The 20,787-nt window shown below is 54.9% G+C and overlaps 1 protein-coding gene across 7 annotated transcripts; it reads left to right on the plus strand.

Moving 5' to 3' along the window:
- Nucleotides 1-6,313: 6,313 nt before the first annotated feature.
- Nucleotides 6,314-18,659, plus strand: ST6GALNAC6 (ST6 N-acetylgalactosaminide alpha-2,6-sialyltransferase 6). 7 transcript variants are annotated; one of them, XM_087419024.1, is made up of 7 exons: nt 6,314-6,406; nt 7,481-7,535; nt 9,242-9,332; nt 11,078-11,257; nt 13,270-13,676; nt 17,235-17,342; nt 18,238-18,570. In XM_087419024.1, the coding sequence occupies exons 2-7, from the start codon at nt 7,510-7,512 to the stop codon at nt 18,425-18,427; spliced, it is 1,002 nt and encodes a 333-aa protein (XP_087275150.1). In that variant the 5' UTR covers nt 6,314-6,406; nt 7,481-7,509; the 3' UTR covers nt 18,428-18,570. The 7 variants fall into 7 exon arrangements, with proteins under 7 accessions (XP_087275150.1, XP_087275146.1, XP_087275147.1 ...); XM_087419020.1 differs by having other exon boundaries at nt 6,332-6,406; nt 18,242-18,659; XM_087419021.1 differs by lacking the exon at nt 17,235-17,342 and having other exon boundaries at nt 6,332-6,406.
- Nucleotides 18,660-20,787: the final 2,128 nt, after the last annotated feature.

Raw genomic sequence — 20,787 nt, forward strand, 5'->3', positions numbered from 1 at the left:
CCGTGTCACCTCCCTGGTCTGTGGTCTGATTCCAAGGACTTTGCCAGTTAATTCCCTGTTAGCTCTGGATTTCATTACACTGCAAGAAGGGAAGGGGAGGGTGGTTCCCAGGCTCTGAGCTTCAGTTTCCTCACCTGTAAAGTGGGAAAAGCAGACCCACCAGCAAACAGGTAGCAAGGGCGTGCAGTCACCCTGGGAGGGGGGCCAGTGTGGGCCTATTTTACAGATGAGCCAGGATGCAGTCCAAGGTCTAAGAGCTGAGCCTGAGCCTCAGGGCCTACACCAGGGGACTTCACCATCCCTCCCTCCCTCCTTCCTTCTTTCCTTCCTCTCTCTTTCCTCCCCTCTCTCCCACCTTCCTTCTTTCATCTGGATACCAGGAGACTAATGGAGGACCTCAGGCTCTCAGCTGGGATGGAGACCTGGGGTTTGAGCTTCCGGCTCCAAGGGTCAGGGCCCCCTTCATGGGCGTATGACCTGTGCAGTTGCCCGGGGCCCTCTGCTTAGCTTAATGCTCTGCTGTTGCCCACTGGAAATTCTTACTAGTTTTTTTTATCAAGGAGTTTTTATTTTGCACTGGACCCCACAAATTATGTAGCCGGTCTTGGCGGGGAGTCTGAGTGACCTGGCACGCTCCCCCTCCTGCCCCAGCCTTCTCAGGAGAGGCTGGAGGCCTGGCACCCGGCCCACAGCATTGCCTCCTGTGCCCTGCCTCCCCCTACCCAGTGCCAGGCGGGCCCAGAAGGCTCTGCAAGTGTGGGAGGAGGGGGGAGGGCCCTGAGCTGGGGAAGCCGGGAGCACTGCGGTAGGAGGGAGCATGCTGGCAGCCGAACCACAGCTGCTGGCCTGGCAGTGGCCAGTGTCTGGGCAGGTGTTAGGCAGAGGTAAGCGTGGGATGTGAGGGGCCGGCCGGGTGGTGCAAGCGGTTAAGCGCACGCACTCCGCTGCAGCGGCCCGGGGTTCGCCAGTTCGGATCCTGGGTGTGCACCGACGCACTGCTTGTCGTGCCATGCTATGGCGGCGTCCCACATAAAGTAGAGGAAGATGGGCACGGATGTTAGCTCAGGGCCAGTCTTCCTCAGCGAAAAAAAGAGGAGGATTGGCATCAGATGTTAGCTCAGGGCTGATCTTCCTCACACACACACACAAAAAAAAGGTGGAGTGTGACCTGGCAGGCAGGAGGTTGGTGGGGAACTTCTGGGCTCCAAGGGAGGGCTTGGAGTCAGACCTGGCCTCATTCTGGCTCCACTTCCTGCTGTGGGACCCTGGAGACTAGTGTTTTTCTCCAGGCCTCAGTTTCTTCATCTGTAAAAGTCAGCCCTGGGGTTCTAGCGGTTAAGATTGTGTGCTCTCACTGCCACGGCCCGGGTTCGTTTCCAGGTTAGGGAAGCACCTCACCCCACCCAATCCATCTGTTGGTTGTCACACTGTGGCGGCTGCGTGTTGCCGTGATGCTGAAAGCTATGCCAGTGGTATTTCAAATACCGGCAGGGTCACCCATGGTGGACAGGTTTCAGCAGAGCTTCCAGACTAGGAAGAAGGACGTAGTGGCCACCCACTTCCAGAAAACTTGGCCATGAAAACCCTGTGAATAGCAGCGGAGCATTGTCTGATACAGCCCGGAAGGTGAGAGGGTGGCGCAAAAGGAGCGGGCAGGGGTCTGCTCTGCCGTCCACAGGGTCGCTAGGAATTGAAATCAACTCGACGGCACTAACATTAAAAAAAGGTATTGAAGTAGTTCCTACCTTACAGGATTGTATGAATTCAGACAGATGGCACCTGTCAAGTGCCTGTTGCCAGGGCGAGCACTTGATATGTGAGATCGGCTGTCTCCCTGCTCCCAGCAGGCCCTGATGGGATTTGAACTCAGCCCCTTGCCAGGAGGTTGCTGCCTCCTCCTGCTTCATCTCCCACCTGACGCAGATGCTGGCCCTGCCATTGGGCCCAGTGCACAGTCACCTCTGTCCTGGCCCTGCCCCTGGGTGAGGTGTGTATTGTTGGGCTGGCCCACGTAGTGTGTCTTTCCGGGTGGTGACTGGGCAGTAGCAATCCACCAGTCACTTCCTCCAGGCGATGACGTTGACCCCTGGCTGGTCTGGTGACTGGTTTGGGGCCTGCTGAAGGCTCTCTGAGGACCCCTCTCCTCTGCTACCTCAGTTCCCGCAGCTGCTGGGAGCTAAGTGGGGGACCGGAGCCTCCTCCCAGCCCTGGGGAGTGTGTATGGGGGGTCTTGGTGTGTAGTCCCTCTCTGGGCCTCTTTTCCTGTCCACACCCTGGCTCTGTTGTCCCCTCCTGGGGACCCGCTTACTTTCTCCTGAGGACGATGGCAAGCCAGGTGAGCCTCACAGCCTGGAGGTATCTTAAGGGGCCTCTCCTCTCAGAAGGATCTTGGGGTTGGGCCAGGGACTCACACTCAAACCTCATCTAGCCAGGTGAGCAAAGGAATGTGGGTTCTTCCAGGTACCCGTGGGCCCGGGGGCCAGCCTGACTACTCCATACTCTGTTTGTGAAGAACCAGGTACTTCCTGGTCCCAGACCCAGTGCCCAGGCCTTGGGAACATGTGGTTGTGGAGCAGCCACCATGTGCAGGTCCTCACCTGCCAGCGATTCTGGCTGGCGTCCCTTCCAGAGGCCACTCCCTCCGGGGGCTCCTTCTCTGCCCAGAGGGAGAGACGCTGGAGTCCCCAGGCCTGGCTCCCACCCTGGCTCTGCCTGGGACCCAGTGGGGAGTCTTGGGCAAGTCCTGTCCCCTCTATGGGCCTTGGTTTCAGTCTCTGTAAATTGGGAGCTGGGGTAGCAGGTGAGTTCTCTGAGGGCTCTCGCCAAGACTGTGGAAGGGAAAAGTCCTAACAGCGCAAAGATTGCTAAGGGGTAAGAAGTGGCGGGGGCGGGGGGCCACACCAGGCCCCCATCCTAGGGCAGGAAGGGCTGAAGGAGAGGCCATCTCCCCCAGCCCACGGGGGAGGAACTGGTGGGGAGGATCTGGTCCAGGCAGGCTCAGGGAGTGGCACCAGGACTGGCCCATCCGTGAAGGTGCTGGTGTGGGTGTGGGGCAGGCCTGGGGCTTTGAGCAGGCCGGCCCCGGGGGAATCCCAGCTCGGGCTTCTGTGCACTCTCCAGCCTCATTTTCTCCCTCTGGAAAGCGGGGTAACAGTAGAACCCATATCATAGATTATTTTAAGGATTCAATGAGATATGTTTGCAAAGGGCTTCGCACAGGAGAAAGCACCCAACACACAGGAGCTGCTGTTTTTCATATTTTCATTATTATTTTTGAAGTGGTTGTTATTGTTTTGGGGCCCAGGAAGGGGAAGCCAGCCCCAAAGCAGAGCCTCCTGGAGTCACCTGGGCCTGGAGACATGGCAGGCCTGAGCGGGTGCCTCCAGGTCTGGATTTGGTCCGAGAGCTGGGCTACCACACTCTCTTCTTTTTTTGAAGTATAATTGACATACTATATTATGTTAGTTTCAGGTGTACAACACAGTGATTTGATATTTACATACATTGCTGCACCCTCTGACTTGCGGAGGCCAGGTCATTGGCCTGGGGCAGGGAGAAGGGCTGGGGACAAGACACCCCCACCCCTAGTGCATCCTCCAGCCTGCTAAGTGAACTTGGGCAGGGGACTTCTCTTCTCTGAGCCAGAAGTGGAGTTCCTTGGACTTCCCCGGTGACTGCCCTGCCCCAGCTCACAGGCTCAGCGGTTTCTGTCTGTCCGCAAGTGGGTGGGGTGGGGTCAGGTGTGAGAAGGGCCAGGGGTGGGGATGGGGCTGAGGCTCAGGAAACAGATGGAAGGGGACACCAGATGGGCAGGAAGCTTCCCATCCACACTTGCCGCCCCCACTGCCATCTCCTCCCCACTGCCTGGTGGGCTATGTCTCCACAGTGTGGAGACTGGACCTTGGGGGCCACTGACTTTTGTTTCAATTAAAAACAAAGTGGTATTAACTTACCAAATTAGTCCAATGCAAACAACCTGGAAGTTTATAAAGCAAAAAGTGAAAGTAGCACCCACTCCTCCTGCTCCACATCCACTCTCCAGGGGAAACTACTGCCAGTAGTCCCGAGTGGATTCTTCCAGACACCTTTTGTTTGCATTTACAAACACATAGGCATAGGTAGTTGTATTTTAAAAAAAGGAATCATGCTATATATGCAGTTTACTTTTTATGAATTAAAAATATTTTTATTATTTTTTTAATTGCCTTTTTAAATTTTTTGCTGAGGAAGATTCGCCCTGAGCTACCATCTGTGCCCATCTTCCTCTATTTTGTATGTGGGTCACTGCCACAGCATGGCTGCTAATGAATGGTGTATGTCCATGCCCTGGAACCAAACCCAGGCAGCCTATGTGGAGTGCACAGAACTTAACCACTAGGCCATGGGCCCCCCAGTTTTGTTTTTGTTTTGTGAGGAAGATTGGCGCTGAGCTAACATCTGTGCCCATCTTCCTCTATTTTGTGTGTGGGATGCTGCCACAGCATGGCTTGGTGAGCAGTGCATAGGTCTGCACCCGAGATCTGAACTCACGAACCCCGAGCTGCCAAAGCAGAGCATGCAAACTTAACCACTACGCCACCAGACCAGCCCCAAAAATAAGTTTTTAAATATAAAAACATTATGTGACCATTATCTTAAAATTTTTGGAAAATACAGTTAAGCCAAAAGAAAAATAGCAGCCCATAATCTCATCATTCCAGAAATAAACACTATAAACACTTTAATCACCATGTTAGGCAAAAGGTATCTCCTTATTTTCATTTCATTTATCTTTCCTCTTTTTTTCACTTTTCTTTTTAAATACTATGATACACACGAATGACAGCATACATTATACTTTGTAAGGTATAAAACATAATAATATAATGAACCTCTTGAACCCATGTCCCGCTTAAAGACAGACTATTACTAGAACTGCACACCTCTGCATTCCTCTCCTCTCCTGCATCCCTGCCTCCCCCACAGAGATGACTGTGTTCTTGACTTTTGCTTTTAAAGATTTTATTTATTCATTTTTTCCCCCCAAAGCCCCAGTAGATAGCTGCATGTCATAGGTTCACATCCTTCTAGTTGCTGTACGTGGGACTCGGCCTCGCGTTGGACGGAGAAGTGGTGCCTCGGGGCGCGCCCGGGATCCGAACCCGGGCCGCCAGCATCAGAGCGTGCGCACTTAACCGCTAAGCCACGGAGCCGGCCCATTGACTTTTGCTTTTAAAACTTTAATCACTCTGACAGGCAAAAGCTATCTCCTGTCCCTGGCTATGAGAGGTGACCTACCGGCCACTGTATGCTTAAACAATATATTGTGTAGTTTCATTTGTCTTCCAAGACTTGTCTTTTTCACTCCCCATGTCTCTAAGATCCATCCATGTAATTGTAGCTCATTCATTTTCCCCTGCTCTATAATATTCCACACTGTGAGGGTACCAAAATATAAAATATTCCATTCTCCGGTGGATGGATATATGAGCTGTTCCCAGTTTTGTATTGTTTCAAACAATGCTGCTGTGAACTTTGTTGTATACATGTGCGAGAAATTCTTCAGGGTATCTACCAGGAGCAGAATGCAAATTTTTGCAACTGTGTTTTCCAAAGTGATTACAGAGATGCAGTTCTCTAACTCGCTTTCTTTGCTGAAATATCCTGGACATCTCTTCCTGTCAGTCCACCTTGATCTGCATCATGCATTTTGGCAGGGCTGTGCATTTGTTTATTTAACCAGGCCCCTATCATGGCTACTTAAGTTATTTTTCACTATCACATAAAATAATGCAATGAATACTTATAAGAAGTAACATAGCATTTTTAATCATTCCAACACGCTATGAGGTTCTCCCTATTTTCCAGAGCCAGGGGAAGGGTCAGTAATGTGCCAGGGCTGCACAGCTAGTAGATGGCAGAGCTGTACTTGAATCCAAGGTGGATCCCCGAGTTCACCCAGGGTGACTACTGGACGCCGCGCTCTGGAGGCCCGGGGTAAGGGAGTCCAGGGAGAAACTCAACTGATGGCAAGTACAGTGTGCTCCGGGACTCAGTTTCATGGTGGTGATAACGCGAGATAGAAGTGGGCCTGACCCAAAGGACTCCAGAAGGCTGTTGTCAGTTTCGCTGTCACTGCGGGCTGCCCAGAGGGGTCAGCGAGGCGTTCACGTGGCCCGGGCCCGGGGTCGCTTGTCCCTCACCCTTCCCCGCCGGCGCCGCCCCCGGGCGGAGCCACCTGCGGCCCCTCGAGGCTCCGCCCGCTTCCCCGGCCTGGGCCCGAGCGGGGAGCGGCGGCGCTAGGACCCGGCGGGCCGGGGCTGCGGCGGGGCCTGGGCGGCCGGAGGAGCGCGGACCCCGGCTCTCGGCTCCCGGCGCCATGTGAGGGGGCTCGGGGGCCGCGGGGGCCGGGCGCTCCCCGGGGGAGGTGAGCGGGCGCCGCGCGGGGGCGGGCAGCGGGAGGGGGGAGGGTCGGGAGCTGCTGGGGATGAAGATTGATGCGGGGGCTCCCCTAGACCCACTCGCTCTTGGCAACCGCGCCCGGGAATCCCGGCCCCCGCGGCCAGGGGCTGTCGGGGGTTCGCGGGGCCTCCTGCCGCTCACTACCCCATTAGAGCTTGGGGACCCTGCCTCCCTTCTCTTCCCAGCTGGGGCTAGGGCTTCGGATCCCTCAGAGGGCGGGAGTTTGGGGGGTCAGCGCAAGGGGGGCGCAGAGGGTGAGTCGCCCCCCCGGGTGGACCCACGGGCTGGGCGCCCCCCATCTCGGAATTAGGAGTCCCCCTCCCCCTTCTCCCCGGAGTCCTCCTCCCAGGAGCATCGTGGGGGCTTCCCGACCCTGCGGGAGGACTCCCCGGGCTGGGCGAGGCAAAGCCCCCAAACAGAGGCCAGGGTGTGGCCCCCACCCTTAGCCCACAGACTCAGCCCTCCTGCACGGCCCGCACGGCCCCCCTCGGGGCTGAGTCCAGGCTCCCGGCCCAGCGCTCTGGGCGGCCGCCTCCCCAGCCTGAGCAAGTCGCTCTCCAGCAGGCCTGCTCCCCGGTGCGGTGCCGAGCCAGGTGCCCATTCCAGCCCAGGGGGATCCTCGAGGGAGACCCCGTCAGGCTCAGCCCTGGGCTTCTCCCTGTAAACAAGGTTCCCCAGCAGGCTCTGGGCCGCCCTGCAAGGCACTTTGCCTCTGTGAACCTCAGTCTCCTTATCTGTGAGATGGTGAATAAGAGCCGTTACCGTGCCGCGTTGCCAGGAGGATTCAGTGAGTGGGTGATGCTTAGCACGGCTCCCTGCACACGATCCTTGATGTTAGAGGGAAGTCGCTGGCCTAGGGGGTCAGAGGTTTCCCTGGCAAACTCTTGGTGAGGCTGGCCTTGAACAATGAATAACCACAAGACTAACAGCGGCGGGCACCGACCGAGCACTTTCGAGCCCCGTGCTTCCCTTGCCACATCTGCTTGAATCCTGGCAACAACCCCGTGAGTTACCTCCTCTTATCATTCCCGTTTCACAGATGAGGAAACTGAGGCTCAGAGAGGTCACATGGCTTGCCCGAGGCCCCTCAGCCAGTAAGTGCTGGATTCGGGATGCGCACTGGCACCTGAGATGCTGTACTGACCATGACCTTCTCAGAGCAGGATTGTGACGGGGCTGACCAGGGGGACGGTGGTCCTGGCTGAGGGCACTGCTCAGGCAAAGGTGGGAAAGTGGGGGGTGGTCCTGGGGACTGGCGTGCTCTAGTGTGTCTGGAGCATGGGGCATCGGAAGAAAGGGTAGTGAGGGGGGAGGCTCAGCTCAGAGAGGCGGCTGGATCCGGAAGGGCCTGGAATGCCCGAGGTATCAGGGCTGATGGGGGCGACTCCGGAATTCTGGACTCCTGTCTTTTGCCCTGACGGGCTGTGAGTTCAAGGACAAGCCACTCTTCCCTTCTGATGAGCCTCAGTTTCCTGATCTGTACCGCGGGGACTGGACCCGGTGAGAGTCGCGGGGCCCCCTGACTGGCTGTGGGTCTGGAGGGGGAGAAACCTGAAACTGGGCTCGGGAGGAGGGAGGGGGGCTCCCGCGCAGAGGGGGCGGGGTTTGTCAGTGGGCGGAGCCAGGACCTAACCAATCAGGAGCGGCGTGTGGGCGGAGCCTCCTTTGGCCTGAGATTCTCTGGCTATTCCTGGTGGCGGTGTAGGAGTAAACAGCAGCTAGGTCAGGGGGCGGAGATAGTGGCGGGAGCTGGGAGGCCCCAGGAGGGGAGGACGGAGCTGGGAGCGTCGAGGCCCCAGTTTCTCTCTGCACACTCTCCCTCCCTTAGTGCCCTCCGTCCTTGAATCTGCCGGAGGGGGCTGGACACACGTACTTATTTTGACAGGTGGGGAAATTGAGGTCTGGAGAGGAGCTGGGTCCTGCGAGAATGGGGGTCGGTTGGGGAGTGCGGGTCAGAGCTGAGTTTGTCACCTCACAGCCGAGGCCGCTGAGACTGGGGCAGGAAGGAAGGGCTGGCCAAGGCTGCACCATCCCCTGAGGCCCCCATCCGCCCTCTGAGGGTGAGGCTGTGGTTGTGGCCACTTGACAGATGAGTCTGTGCCCTTAACCCCCAAGATCTTACTCGTTAATAATTAATGAAGTCATTCAGCGACCCTCCTGCACCCGTCTCCACGCTCGAGGCACAGCAGAGAATGTGAGTGAGGACCTGTGCGTCCTCAGAGAGCTCTCAGCCTGGCGAGGAGGTGACACGCAGGGGAAATTGATGGCCCACCCCAGGCTTGGAGCATGAGTGGGCATGAGCAGGGTGCAGGAGGACTGGGTGTTCCAGACAGGAAATAGTTTGTGCAAGACCTGGAAGGGTGCGAGTGCAGAGGAGTTTGGGGACACACAAAGAATGTTGCTTTATTCCGAGGCCACAGGGACCCACGGCAGGGTTTAGGATAGCGGTGTGAATGGGCTCCTGCTGGGTGGGGGGAAGGTCCCCCAGCAGGGGAGCCAGCTTTAGTCCTGCCAGCTGCCTGGGAGAGCCAGGGTGTAGGGAGGCCTCTGCTCAGGGAGCAGAGTAGGAGAGAGCAAGGGGCAGGGAGGGAGGCAGGGCTCTGCCACCACCTGGCTTTGTGATCTTAGGCAGGTTCCTGCCCTTTCTGGGCCTCAGTGTCTCCATCTGCAAAATGGATACGGCCCTGAGCCCTGCAGTCATGGGTGGGTAGGAGAGCTGGTGGGGGTGGGAGGGTGAAGCCTTTGACCAGCTGGACCTAGGGGAGGGCGCCCAGGCCATAACCCTTTCTGTGGCTTGCAGGTGTGACCCGACATCCCTGCCCCCTGGGCTACCTGGAGGATACTGGCCCCTGCCCCTCAGCAGACGCCGGAGAGAGATGAGTAGCAGCAGAGTAAGTCCCCCTTCGTTTCTTGTCCTTACTTCCCTCTCACTTCCCTCTGTGAAGTGGGCTCCTTTGGACCTGCCTCAGCTCCAGGCCCCACGAGTCTCTTCCCCGCCAAGATGCAGCTGATGCCTGGGAGGCCCTGGTTTGAGCCCTGCTGTGGCCACTGATCTGTGTGGCTTTGGGCAGGCTCCTGCCTCTCTCTGGGCACAGGTCCAGCTCTGTCCTCCTAGGCTTGACTGGTCCATCTGTGGTAGAGGATTGCCCAAGAAGGTGACTGTGGAGTGCTGTGCAGGGGGTGGAGGTGGGAAGGTGGAGGGGAGGTGGGGGATGGGGGAGGGTCAGAGTCAAAGATGACTGAATGTGGTGAGCATCACTCTGAGGGTGTCAGGACTCCCCATCATCCATTCATTCATGCTTTCCTGAGCACCTGCTGTGTGCCGGGGCCTGCACACCCCCTTCCTGGGATCCACCGCACCACAGTCTTGGCAGATCCTGAGGGTTGGGGATGGGGTGATGTGGGTGTATCAGTCTGGGTCCAATTGGGAAAGAGAAACCACATAGTAATTTGAACAGGGAGAGTTTAATGTAAAGAATTATTAACTCTAACTGGGCATTGGAGTAACGAGGAATTGGAACTCTGAGGAATCCAGGAAGAGCAGGGATAAGGAGCAGCCAGCACCCCAGGGCTGAGATCCAGGCCTTGCTGGAGAGGGCACAGCTGTGGCCCACTGGATGGCAGGAACTCACGGTGGTGCTGTGCTGGTGGAAGCTGTCATAAATCCACCCTCTAGGCTACAGGGAGGGCTGTTCATGGCAGGTAACTCCTGGGAGGCACTCCAAGCTCCATACAGAACTGCTCCAGGGAGGGGAGGCTTATGGTATCTGGGTATTGCAGGTGGTTGAGTGTACTGCATGAGCTGAGCTCTGGAGAAGCTGTGATCACTGCAGGGGCCAGAGGCGCTCTGCTCCAGAACTGCCTGAAGGCTGATGCTGGCTGCTGGGAACTGGAGAGGGAGCATGTGCTGGGGAAGCCATGTGCACCAGAACCAGGAAGCAAACTCCTTTCCTCCTGCAATGTGTCTCCACCGCCCTCTACTGACGAAGCTTAATAGGCAGTTAGACGGCAAGGAAAAATGTGTTAAGAGCCCAGATCCATTTTCACAGACCAGGCAAAAAGGGCGAACTTGGAGTTGAGAAGCAATACCTCACTAACCTCACTAACCTGGCTCAGCACAAGGAACCAGGACCCCCAGGTCTCGCCTAGCCTTGCAGACCCTGAGCAAATAAATCCCAGTGGACACTTTGGATATCACTTTCCTGCCTGGCCAGCCGCATGTTGGTGCTCCCACCACCCATGCATGCTGATTCCAGACCAGATCCATCCCCTCCAGGTTTAACCGGATGATAAACATTCATGGAGAGTTACAGTTTGGGGAAGACCTGGACCCTCTTGTTTGAATGTCCCATGTGTGTCCAAGCATCCTTCTGGCTGGAGCCAGAGAAGAGAATGTGCTGGGAGCTGGGATACGGTGGGGAGCAAGGCTGACTCAGTCCCTGCCCTCAGAGCTCATGGTCTAATTGTGGGGGGATGGTGGTTTGAATGCAGTGTGATTGGTGCTGTGAGAGGGGGTGCTCAGGGGGCTGGAGGAGGCCTTCCTGGAGGAGGCAGTGCCTGAACTGGTGGAATGAAGAGCAAGAGTTAGCGGGGCCCTGCAGGTGGCTGGGCCCTCACTGGCCTCTCCCCTCTCCAGGAGCAGCGGTCAGCGGTGTTCGTGATCCTCTTTGCCCTCATCACCATCCTCATCCTCTACAGCTCCAACAGTGCCAGTGAGGTCTTCCATTACGGCTCCCTGCGGGGCCGCGCCCGCCGGCCCGTCAACTTCAAGAAGTGGAGTATGACCGAAGGCTACGTCCCCCTTCTCGGCAACAAGGTAGGGCGGCTACCTTGAGCTCCTGGGAGCCGCCCGGTGACTGGTCTCCCCATTGCTCCCATCACTGCTCCCTCTTCCCCTTCCTCCTCCCCCTCTTCTCTCCATCCCTCCATCCCTCCTAAAGGAAAGGGTGGACTCCGGAGTCCAGTGCCGTCAGCCCCTCGTTTGCTGTGTGACCCTGGACAAGCGCCCTGCTCCTCTCTGGGCCTCAGTTCTCTCCAGGGTCCCACCCTTAGTGCTAATATCCTACCTTCTCCTGAGTCAGAATCCCTTTGGAAACGTGTCCCTGGTTTTCACTGACCTCTCTCTCTGCTGGAGGGTCCACAGCGAGTTTGGGAGCAGGACACTGGGGTACTTGACAACACAAAAACAGTAATAATAATGGTTGCCCTTTGTCAAGTGCCTGCTGTGTGCAGGCCCTGTGATCAGCGGTAATCCTCACACCAACCCCATGAGGTCAGCATTGTTATCTCCCTTGAAGAGATGGGGAAACCGAGGCTCAGAGAGGTGAAGTCGCTTGTCCAAGGCCACACAGCATGGGAGGGGAGGAGCCAGGGTATTGCCCCTACCCCTGCTGAGTGGCAGCTGTGTAGAATGAGGCCAAAAGTCATTCCAGGGGCTTTTGTTTGCCTTGGTTTGCCAGAAAACTCAGATTGTATTTCTGGGGTTCACCCAGGGAGAAAATTATTGGCCTCAAGCATGGAATCCACCTTCCAGGAAGAGGAGGTCTCCCTGAGGCCCTGCCTTCCTCCCTCCCCACCCTCACTAACCCTTCTAAATCTCTGAAGTTCTTTGCATACACAATGTGCAGAGCCTGGGGCTCTGGACACCCCCTCACTGGGAAAGGGCCCATTAGCAGGTGTTTAGAGACAGAGCAACACCTAACTGAGACTTTCTCTACCGTAAGAACCCTTGAAAAAGAAATAAAACCTGTAGAACCGGGGAGAAAGTGGAACAGCTTGAGTGTGGGGGATGCAGAAGGGAATGAGGCAGAGCTTGGCTTGTCGCTCTTTCCAGCCTGATGGGGAGGCCAGAAAAGTAGACTTCCACAAAGCTGGAAAGGCCATCGGTTGAGGTACATGGGACAGGTTGCTGGATCTTGGAGTAATGGCTCAGGGAAGGCTGCCTGGGGGAGGTGGCACCTGAACTTAGCCTTGAAGAGTGAATGGGAATTCCATGAGCAGAAAATAGGCCCCAGAGAACATGTGGTTCCAACTGGTTCATATCATCAATGGGGAAAGAGGCGCAGAGAAGCTTCCACACCTTTTCCTTACTGACAAGGTGGTGTCTTGTTTGTGGGTGACGTGGAAATGTCACAGGTGCATTGGGGAGGACGTCCTCTTTGAGAGCTGGGCTCCCTCCTCTTTGGGGAGCTAGGCTGAGGCTGGGGCTCTGTGGCCCTACAGACCTGGGTTCAAGTCCCAGCCCTGCACTCCTCTGCTGTGTGACCTTGGGGATATCCTGGATGACCGTCCTGTTCTCCTGCTCCTTAACTCTGCCCCAGTGGAGCAGCCCCCTTTGGCTTCTCAGCACCCCAGGGTTGTTCCCGCTTTGGAGCCTCTGGTCTTGCTGTGCCTCCTGCCTCGAGTACTTTCCCTCCGAAGTTCCTTTTCATCCTCAGGTCTCAGCTTGGAGAGGCCTCCCCCGACGACCCTTCTAGAGGAGCCCCTGCTCCTGTCACTCTTGATCCTCTGCCGCTATTTTATTTTCTTCCTGGCATGTTTTACTCACTGCCTGGCATTATTTTGTCTTTGACTTGTTCACTGTCTGTCTCCCCCACCAGGAGCTTCTTGAAGGCACGAGCGGGGTCTCTTGCTCATTGCTCTGTCCCCAGGACTGGGCCACTAGCCAGCTTGCTTTAAATATTTGTTGATTGTTGAGTGAATGGGCTTCAGTTTCCCTGTCGTTAAAATGGGCATAATAATTCCTGCCTCCTGGAGGCCAGGACGTATAGCACAGGGCCTGGCTCCAAGTGGTCATGACGGTGTTGACTTTTCTTGCCCCTCTCCCAGACGCTGCCCTCCCGGTGCCGCCAGTGCGTGATTGTCACCAGCTCTAGCCACTTGCTGGGCACCAAGCTGGGCCCCGAGATCGAGCAGGCCGAGTGCACAATCCGCATGAACGATGCGCCCACCACGGGCTACTCAGCTGACGTGGGCAACAAGACCACCTTCCGCGTGGTGGCCCATTCCAGCGTATTCCGTGTGCTGCGGAGGCCCCAGGAGTTCGTCAACCGGACCCCCGAAACCGTGTTCATCTTCTGGGGCCCCCCGAACAGGATGCAGAAGCCCCAGGGCAGCCTCGTGCACGTCATTCAGCGGGCAGGCCTGGCGTTCCCCAACATGGAGGCCTATGCCGTCTCTCCCAGCCGCATGCGCCAATTTGACGACCTCTTCCGGGGTGAGACGGGCAAGGACAGGTACCAGCCTCCTGCCTGCCCCCTCTCGCCAGCCCTGTACTCCTTTCAGCATGTTCCTCCCAGAGGGCCTGTTGCTCCTAGCATGCTCTGCTCTGAGGGTGTGGTCACTTCTTGCCACCCTCAGGTCAGGTTTCCTAGGGGACTTCTCTTCATGTCCAGCTCTTAGCATGAGTCATCTCTAACATGCTCCATATGGCCTCGTCTCCCCAGGAGGGCTTCCTCCCAGCATGCATTGCTTTGGGCAAACAAAGGCTCCGAGCATTCTCTGCTCTAAGCGTCTTTCTAGGAGATGCTAGAAAGATCTATCATCACTCCTACGTCTTTCTAGGAGAACTCCCCATAGCATGCCTCATGGAAAGTGTATACTATTCCCAGCACGTCTTGCTTTAAGCACACAGTTGCTCCCAGCATGCTCCATTCTAAGGATACATCATTCCCAGCATGCCCTTCTCTTGACTAATCTCCCTAGAAAAGCTAGACCAGTGCTGTCCAATAGAAATGTAATGTGAGCCACATACGTAACTTAAATTTTTATAGTAGCCACATTGAAAAAGTAAAAAGTAACAAGGTAAAATTAATTTTAATATATTTAACCCAGTTTGTCCAACATATAGATCCTGTACATATTTTGTTTGATTTATAACTAAATATTTAAAAATTTCTGGAGCTACTGTAAATGGTATTTAACATTTTTTTTTTGGTTCCCAATTATTCATTGCTAGTATATAAAAATATGATTGATTTTTTGTGTGTGTGTGAGGAAGATCAGCCCTGAGCTAACATCTGATGCCAATCCTCCTCTTTTTTCTGAGGAAGATTGGCCCTGGGCTAACATCCGTGCCCATCTTCCTCTACTTTATATGGGACACCGCCACAGCATGGCTTGACAAGCGGTATGTTGGTGCGTGCCTGGGATCCGAACCTGCGAACCCCGGGCCGCTGAAGCGGAGCGCACGCGCTTAACCACTACACCACTAGGCCAGCCCGAAATATGATTGATTTTTGTGTGTTGACCTTATATCCTATAATCCTGCTAAACTTACTTATGGGTTCTGGGAAATTTTTGTAGATTCTTTGGGATTTTCTGTGCAGATGATCATGTTGTAAGGACATGCAAGTAAGGACAGTTTTATTTCTTCCTTTCCAATCTGTATGCCTCTTATTTCTTTTTCTTGCCTTATTGCACTGGCTAGGACTTTCAATACAACGTTGAATTGTATCGGAAGTGGTGAGAGTAGACATCCTTGCCTTGGTCCCAGTCTTGGGGGAAAGCATTCAGTCTTTCATCATTGAATATGATGTTAGCTGTAGGTTTTTGTAGGTGCCCTTTATCAGGTTGAGGAAGTTCCCTTCTTTTACTAGTTTGCTAAGAGTTTTTATCATTACTGGATATTGAATTTGATCAAATGTTTTTTTGTATCAATTGATATCATGTGGTTTTTCTTAAGACTATTAATATGGTAGATTATACTGATTTATTTGTGAATGTTGAATCAGCCTTGTGTTTCTGGAATTCACTTGGTTGTGGTGTATTACTCTTTTTATATATTGCTGGGTATGATTTGCTGATGTTTTTTGGAGATTTTTGTATCTGTGTTCATGAGAGATAGTGGTCTGTAGTTTATTTTGTACTGTCTTTGCCTCGTTTTGGTATCAGGGTAATGCTGGCCTCAGAAAATGAATTGGGAGGGGCCGGCCACATGGCTTAGCGGTTAAGTGCGCGCGCTCTGCTGCTGGCGGCCTGGGTTCGGATCCTGGGCTCGCACCGATGCACCGCTTGTCTGGCCGTGCTGAGGTGGTGTCCCACATACGGCAACTAAGAAGGATGTGGAACTATGACATAGAACTATCTACTGGGGCTTTGGGGAAAAAAAGGGAAAAAAAGGAGGAGGATTGGCGATAGATGTTAGCTCAGGGCCGGTCTTCCTCAGCAAAAAGAGGAGGATTGGCATGGATGTTAGCTCAGGGCTGATCTTCCTCACACACAAAAAAATAAATTAAAAAAAATTAAAAAAAAAGAAAATGAATTGGGAAATGGTTCTTCTGTTTTCTGGACGAGATTGTATAGAATTGGTGTTATTTCTTCTCTAAATGTTTGGTAGAATTTGCCAGTGAAACTTTGTGGACCTGGAGAGTTCTTTTTCAGAAGGTTTTTTTGTGTGTGTGTGAGGAAGATCAGCCCTGAGCTAACATCCATGCCAATCCTCCTCTTTTTGCTGAGGAAGACTGGCCCTGTGCTAACATCCATGCCCATCTTCCTCTACTTTATATGGGACGCCTCCACAGCATGGCCTGACAAGCGGGGCACTGGTGCGCGCCCAGGATCCGAACCCAGGCCGCCAGCAGTGGAGCGTGCACACTTAACTGCTATGCCACGGGACTGGCCCCTTCAGAAGGTTTTAAACTATGATTTCTTTAACAGTTATAGGTTGCTTTCAGTTTCTTTAATAGTTAGAGGTTATCTATTATCGTCTTGGTTACGTTTTGTTAGTTTGTGGTTTTCAAGGAATTGTCCTATTCTTTTAAGTTGTCAAATTCATGTATGTAGTTTTTTGCGGTTTCCTTATTATTCTTTTAATGTCTACAGGGTCTGTGATGGTATCTTCTCTTTTATTCCATTCTTTTTTTTTTTTTTTGAGGAAGATTGGCCCTGAGCTAACATCTGTTGCCAATCTTCCTCCTTTTTTCTCCCCAAAGCCCCAGTAGATAGTTGTATGTCATGGTTGTACATCCTTCTAATTACTCTATGTGGGACACTGCCTCAGCATGGCTTGATGAGCAGTGAGTAGGTCCGCGCCCAGGATCCAAACTGGCGAACCCCGGGCTGCCGAAGCAGAGTATGTGAATTTAACCACTATGCCAGTGGGCTGGCCCTTTTATTCTTGGTATTGGTAATCTGTGTCTTTTCTCTTTTCTTGTCAATCTTGTGAGAGGTTTATTTTCTTTTAAACTTTTCAAAGAACCACCTTCAATCAAATATATCCCAAATATTTTCAGGTCAACATGTAATCAGTATCAAAAATTATCAGTGACATATTCTACATTCTTTTTCTCATACTAAGAAATCGAGTCTGTATTTTACACTGACAGCACATCTCAACCCCACATGTCCACATGTGGCTGCTGTAGTAGGCAGCACAGCTCTAGATTCTTGGCTGCTTCTTCCATGCCTTGCTCTGAACTTGTGGTCACTCCCAGCAGGACCTTCTCTGATTAGTCTCTCCTTAGGAGTTTGCTCCTAGCATGAGCACAGCTGTTCCTAGCATGCTCTGTGGTCATGGTCACTCCCAGCCTGCCCAAGTGTGACCAGTCTCCCCAGTTTATTCCCAGCATGCCCTGTTCCTACTCTTTCCCTCAAAGGAGCTCTCTCCACACCCTTCAGCTCTGCCCAGACAAGCCTTCTGCTGGCATGCCCGTGCTCCCACAGCCAGGTTGGACTCAGGGTATTGAAGTCGGGGAGGGCCCCAGGGGGTGGGTGGGAGGAGTTCTGGGAAACTCTGAGTGGGTTGACGATTCATCCTTGCATGTCCCCTCATCATGCCCCCTCTCTGCTCCCAGGGAAAAGTCCCATTCGTGGTTGAGCACAGGCTGGTTCACCATAGTGATTGCGGTGGAGTTGTGTGACCACGTGCACGTCTATGGCATGGTCCCCCCCGACTACTGCAGGTGAGCCCCCCCGGGACAACGCCCCGTTGCTGGCCGCAGGATGGAGCTGGGGGCCTGGAAACCTTGGCTGAGGGGCCTTCAAGGGCCTCTGTTTTATGGGATTCAAACTGCAGAGATCTAGGCTCCTTGAGCTACCTCAGGGGCCTCAACCCCAAGCTCAGCCGGAGTCCAGTTTGTAATGAATCACAGCTGTTGGGGCCGGCCCCGTGGCCGTAGCAGTTACGTGCGCGCGCTCCACTACTGGCGGCCCGGTTTGGATCCCGGGCGCGCACTGACGCACCGCTTGTCCACGGTGCTGAGGCCGCGTCCCACATACAGCAACTAGAAGGAAAAGGAGGAGGATTGGCAATAGATGTTAGCTCAGGGCCGGCCTTCCTCAGCAAAAAGAGGAGGATTGGCGTGGATGTTAGCTCAGGGCTGATCTTCCTCACACAAAAAAAATCACAGCTGTGATGATTATCACTATATGAAAAGGCCACTAGGTGACAGTGCTGACCGTGTACCAAGCATAGCTACGTTCCTTATCTCGTTTACTCCTCACAGTGACCCTAAGGGATAGGTACGTTATTCTCCCCATTTCATAAATGAGAAACACTGAGGAGGATGTTTTGTGAGTGGCCTAATGTCCCACAGATAGTAAGAGGCCAGGCTCCAGAGCCGTTACCACTACCCTACACTGCGACCCTCTTGGGAAAAGAAAAGGTTCCACTGCATTTAAAAAGAAAAAATTTGACTAGTAAACCTAGTCCACCCTACACCCATTTTCCAGATGGGGAAACTGAGGACCAGGGCAGGGATTTCCCCCACTGAGGTCCTACAGCAGGTCAGGAGCTGGAAAGGGCAAGGGCCCCCTGGGTGCCCACCCTGCCCTTACGGCCCCCTCCGCTCTGCCCAGCCAGCGGCCCCGCCTGCAGCACATGCCCTACCACTACTACGAGCCCAAGGGCCCGGACGAGTGCGTCACCTACATCCAGAATGAGCACAGCCGCAAGGGCAACCACCACCGCTTCATCACCGAGAAGAGGGTCTTCTCGTCGTGGGCCCAGCTGTACGGAATCACCTTCTCCCACCCGTCCTGGACCTAGGCCGCCTGCTGGGGGGAGGGGTCCCTCACAGGGGGCACGGGAGGAGGGTTTCTCCGCCCAGCCGCTTGGCTGATGGCCAGCTCCTGGCCAATCAAGGCTGGCCGCAGTATCTCCTGGCCAATCAGGGCTGGCCAGTGTGTCGTCTGGCCAATCAGGACCTTGAAGAGGGTGTATCCTCCAGCCAATCAGGGCCTGGGGGTATTTCTTGGCCAATCAGGGATTTGGGCTTCTGTGTGGTTAATCAGGGGTGTCAGGGGTATTTCTTGTCCATTCAGGGTCTGAGCAGTCAATCAGGGTATTTCTGAGTAATCTGAGGCTAAGGCCATGTCCTTTCCCATGAGGCCTTGGTTCAGAGCCCCGATGGACCTCAAATCACTTCCTATTGGCTGGGACACTGGGGTCCTGTCCCAAGGAGCTGGGGGAAGCTGTGCGTTGCCCCCTCGCTTCCCAGAGCCAGAAAGAGAGGTTGCGTGGGGGTGGGAGCTGCCTGGAGGCCGGCCTGGGGCATTTGTGGGGTTGTGGGGGATCCCGGAGGCGGGAGGCTGCGGCTGGGTCTTGGCTCTGCCCTTACTGGCCTTAGACAAACTCCTTGCACGCTCTCTGGGCACACTTCTGCCTGTGTCAGATTCTAACGTGGAGTCTGCGACCCCCTGCCACCTCCCCCACCCACGGCTTGGGTCTGTCCGCCCTAAGGCTGGACCCCTCCAACCACCACCGCTTGCTGGGGGGCTCAGCTCCCTGGGGCTCCGGGGTTCCTTTCCCTACCTTCTCCTGGAAAGTAAACAGTATTTTTGTGCAAACTCCCCCAGGGTTTGGGGGATGCTGGTAGGAAAGGGACAAACCTTCAGCTGTTCTCTCAGCCCCTCCACCCAAGCTGCCATTAGCTTGGCTCTTAAAGAGCCAGGCCCCCTTTTCTGCCATCTGACAGGCTTTCCACCTGTTGGAGGAGCCTGTGGGGCTGAGAAAGGGGGATCCCAGCCAAACTGGGGTTGCATGCAGCCCCTTTGACTGCAGCTGCTGGAGTCGTCCAAGGGTGTCCCCCCAGCTGGGACTGGGAAGGCTCTAGGGGGCTGGGAGGTGTCTTGCCTGGGTTCTGTCCCCTCACTCTACACCAGGCACTTTATTGCTTGGCCTCAGTGGGGTGGGTTTGCTCCCTGCTCTTTCAGAGTCTGGAAGGGAAGGCTGGAGGGCTTCCTGGAGGAGGCTGTGGAGTGGGAGGGGTCAGGTGGAGGAGGAGGAGGCCAGCAGCGAGCCATTGCACATTGGGATGGAGGGGTCGGGGGCTGGCAAGTACCCCATACTTGGTTTTGTAATGATTTGTACAGGAATAAATGCACCTAAACTCCTGCTCTGTTTCCTGTGTGTCCTGATCGAGCTTGGCTCTCTCTGCCCGGGGCTGTGAGCCTCCTCCGGACAGTGCCCGCACTCTCCAGGCAGGGAGCTCACACACAAGCAGGACGGCCAGATTTTTCAGCCAGCCAGTGGGTCGTGCATTTTGCAGCTTGGGTGGAGACCTGGCAGCTCTAGGGGCTGGGCGGGGTGTGGGGTTCTGGAGCCAAGCCCACCTGGCTTTTCCAGTCCGCTTCCCCCTGCCTTTGTGATCTCTGGCAAGTCACTTTATGTCTCAGAGCCCCAGTTCCCTCTTGGGTGAGACGGGACCAGACACTGCTCTCCAGCTCAGTTCTAGGGAGTGGAAGGGGCCCCATGGCAGGTTCTGTCCCAGTCAGCCACCCAGTCAGACTACGATGACAATAACAGGGCTCTTGGAGAGGAAGTATTGAGGAGGTGACGTTCTTCCTGAGGCCTGAAGGACAAGGAAGAGTCCTGCAGAGATTTGGGGGAAGAGCTGGGGGAAGGGCGAATAATGACACCCCTGTCCTAGGAAGCAGGTGGGGGGGACTGGAGGGAGGAGGCCAGAGCGGCGGGTGGAGGGGGAGAGGGCAGGCGTGGGGTCAGAGGTTAGCTCTGGGGCCTGGGGGCACCGAGGGCAGGGAGCTGAAATTTCCTGCAGGGCCCAGCAGGAGGCAGTCGGGCAGGGCTGCAACCCTGGGAGGGGTGCTGTGAGCCGTGGACTCTGCGGTGCTGCCGCCAACCTCTCGGTAAAAGGGCTTGTTTACTCCAGGTTGGCAGGAAGAAGGGGTCTGTGACTCTGGGAGATTACAACTTGTTTAGGCAGATAAGATGCCCGTGGGAGTGGAGGCCTGACAAAGGGTGGCTGTGTGAGACAAGGGCAGGCCGTCTGCTGGACTGGAAAGAGAGCTCTCCTGGGCACTGGGCCAACGGGGACGGTGGGCTACGGTGCTGGGAGGCGAGAATGGCACCATGCATTTGTCTCTCGCTGCACATATACGTTCATGCAA

The sequence above is a fragment of the Ceratotherium simum genome, chromosome 29 (assembly GCF_057802395.1).
Source record: "Ceratotherium simum simum isolate JZ-2026a chromosome 29, ASM5780239v1, whole genome shotgun sequence".
NCBI classification, from domain to species: Eukaryota; Metazoa; Chordata; class Mammalia; order Perissodactyla; family Rhinocerotidae; genus Ceratotherium; species Ceratotherium simum.